General features: G+C 43.5%; 1 protein-coding gene across 1 annotated transcript; it reads left to right on the plus strand.

Moving 5' to 3' along the window:
* Nucleotides 1-214: 214 nt before the first annotated feature.
* LOC311061597 (chemerin-like receptor 1) lies at nt 215-1,342 on the plus strand (the record flags this gene model as incomplete). Its single annotated transcript, XM_084080283.1, has 1 exon — nt 215-1,342. One exon carries the CDS (start codon nt 215-217, stop codon nt 1,340-1,342), a length of 1,128 nt encoding a protein of 375 aa, XP_083936409.1.
* Between the last annotated feature and the right edge of the window lie 446 nt (nt 1,343-1,788).

Genomic DNA, 1,788 nt, shown 5'->3' on the forward strand with positions numbered 1-1,788 from the left:
AGGCTTTGGATCGGTGGAACCACAAAATGGCCACCACTGCTATGCCCTATAATGCACATTAATGAGGATCAATTAAGATAGGTTGAAAATGGGTGTAGTCCTGCTCCTTTCACATAGTACAATAAAATCACCTACTGGACCTTTAAAACAATTAAAAATGCTGTGATAAAACAAAGCATGATAACTTTGTTTTGTTATTTCCATTTTTAGGACAATGGGGATTATGACCACAACTGCTGTCTATCACAATACAACCGTGGATCTGTCTGGTGGAAATGGCGCTTTCTGGGAGGACTATGAGGAGGATGGTGACTATGAACTTGAACTCAACAACAAATCCCTCAAGATCGTGTCCCTCGTCATTTACAGCCTGGTCTTTGTGCTCGGCGTGTTGGGGAACGGTGTTGTCATCTGGGTGACGGGCTTCAAAATGAAGAAAACCATCAACACCGTTTGGTACCTCAACCTCGCTGTGGCCGACTTTCTCGTTGCAGCGTTCCTGCCCCTGAGAATCACAGAAATGGCTTTGGACTTCCACTGGCCTTTTGGTAAATTCATGTGCAAACTCAACTTTACCGTCGTCTACACGAACATGTACGCCAGCATCTTCATTCTGATGGTCATCAGTGTTGACAGATGTGTATGTGTGGTGTGGCCAGTGTTGGCCCAGAACCACCGCAGTGTCAGAAAGGCGTCTTGTGTGAGTCTGGGTGTCTGGGTTCTGGCCTTGGCTCTCAGCTCCCCTTACTTCATCTTTAAGGACACACGGCCCTCCTCCCGTGATAAGGACATCATCCGGTGCTTTGACAACTTTGCCCTCACCGATGACTACAGTCCCCCCGCGATGCAGCTGTGGAAGTTTCGACGTGGCGTCATGATCATCACCGACTTTCTCATGGGATTCGTGGTCCCTTTCACCGCCATTGTCTCCTGCTACTCTGTCATCATCTACCGGCTCAGAAGGAAGCGCTTGCTAGCCAGCCAATCAGGTCGCCCCTTCAAAATCATCGCAGCTGTTATCGCCGTATTTTTCCTGTGCTGGGCCCCCTTTCAAATCATGGAACAGATTGCGTTGGTGAATCTCATGGTGGCAGAGCACAGTGAAACGGTGCACAACATGATGGTCAACGGATTTACCATAGCTTTCTGCCTGGCATGTCTCAACAGCTGCCTGAATCCACTGTTGTACGTGTTCATGGGTCATGATTTCAAGGATGAAGTTCACAGGTCTATGCTAAAAGTGCTGGAGAACGCCTTCACTTCAGAGCTCTCAGAGCAACACTTCCACAAACCCATCACCAGTCTGAGCAAAGATAATTCTTTTTCTGACACACGGGTGTAGGCAATGGTGGACAAAGTACTCAACCACAGTACTTGAGTCACGTATAGATACTCCTACACATTTTTCACTATATTTGAAGTTGAGTCAAAAGCACAATATTTGTTTTTTAAATGAAGTGGAGTGAAAGTATCCCAAAATACAAATACTCAAGAAAGGTACAGATATATGAAATAAATAAATGTAGTTAAGTAGATACTAAGTAAATGTTATTAGCTAATGTCCATCACTGGGTATAGTGTTATCTTTGGATTTATTTTAATATTTACAATTGTAACTAGCTTTCCTCTCAGTAGATTCGTCTCCAAGAGCAAAAACAGTATTGTTTGGAGGTTTTCAAGTTCAAGTTTGTAATTGTAAACTGTCACAAAACTAATTTGCTTTTTTAAAATGTATTATTTGCCATTGATTTTGTATTTGTCAGGAATATGATGAAGATTCACACACTA

The sequence above is a fragment of the Gymnoscopelus microlampas genome (genome assembly GCF_963454915.1).
Source record: "Gymnoscopelus microlampas genome assembly, chromosome: 15".
NCBI classification, from domain to species: domain Eukaryota; kingdom Metazoa; phylum Chordata; class Actinopteri; order Myctophiformes; family Myctophidae; genus Gymnoscopelus; species Gymnoscopelus microlampas.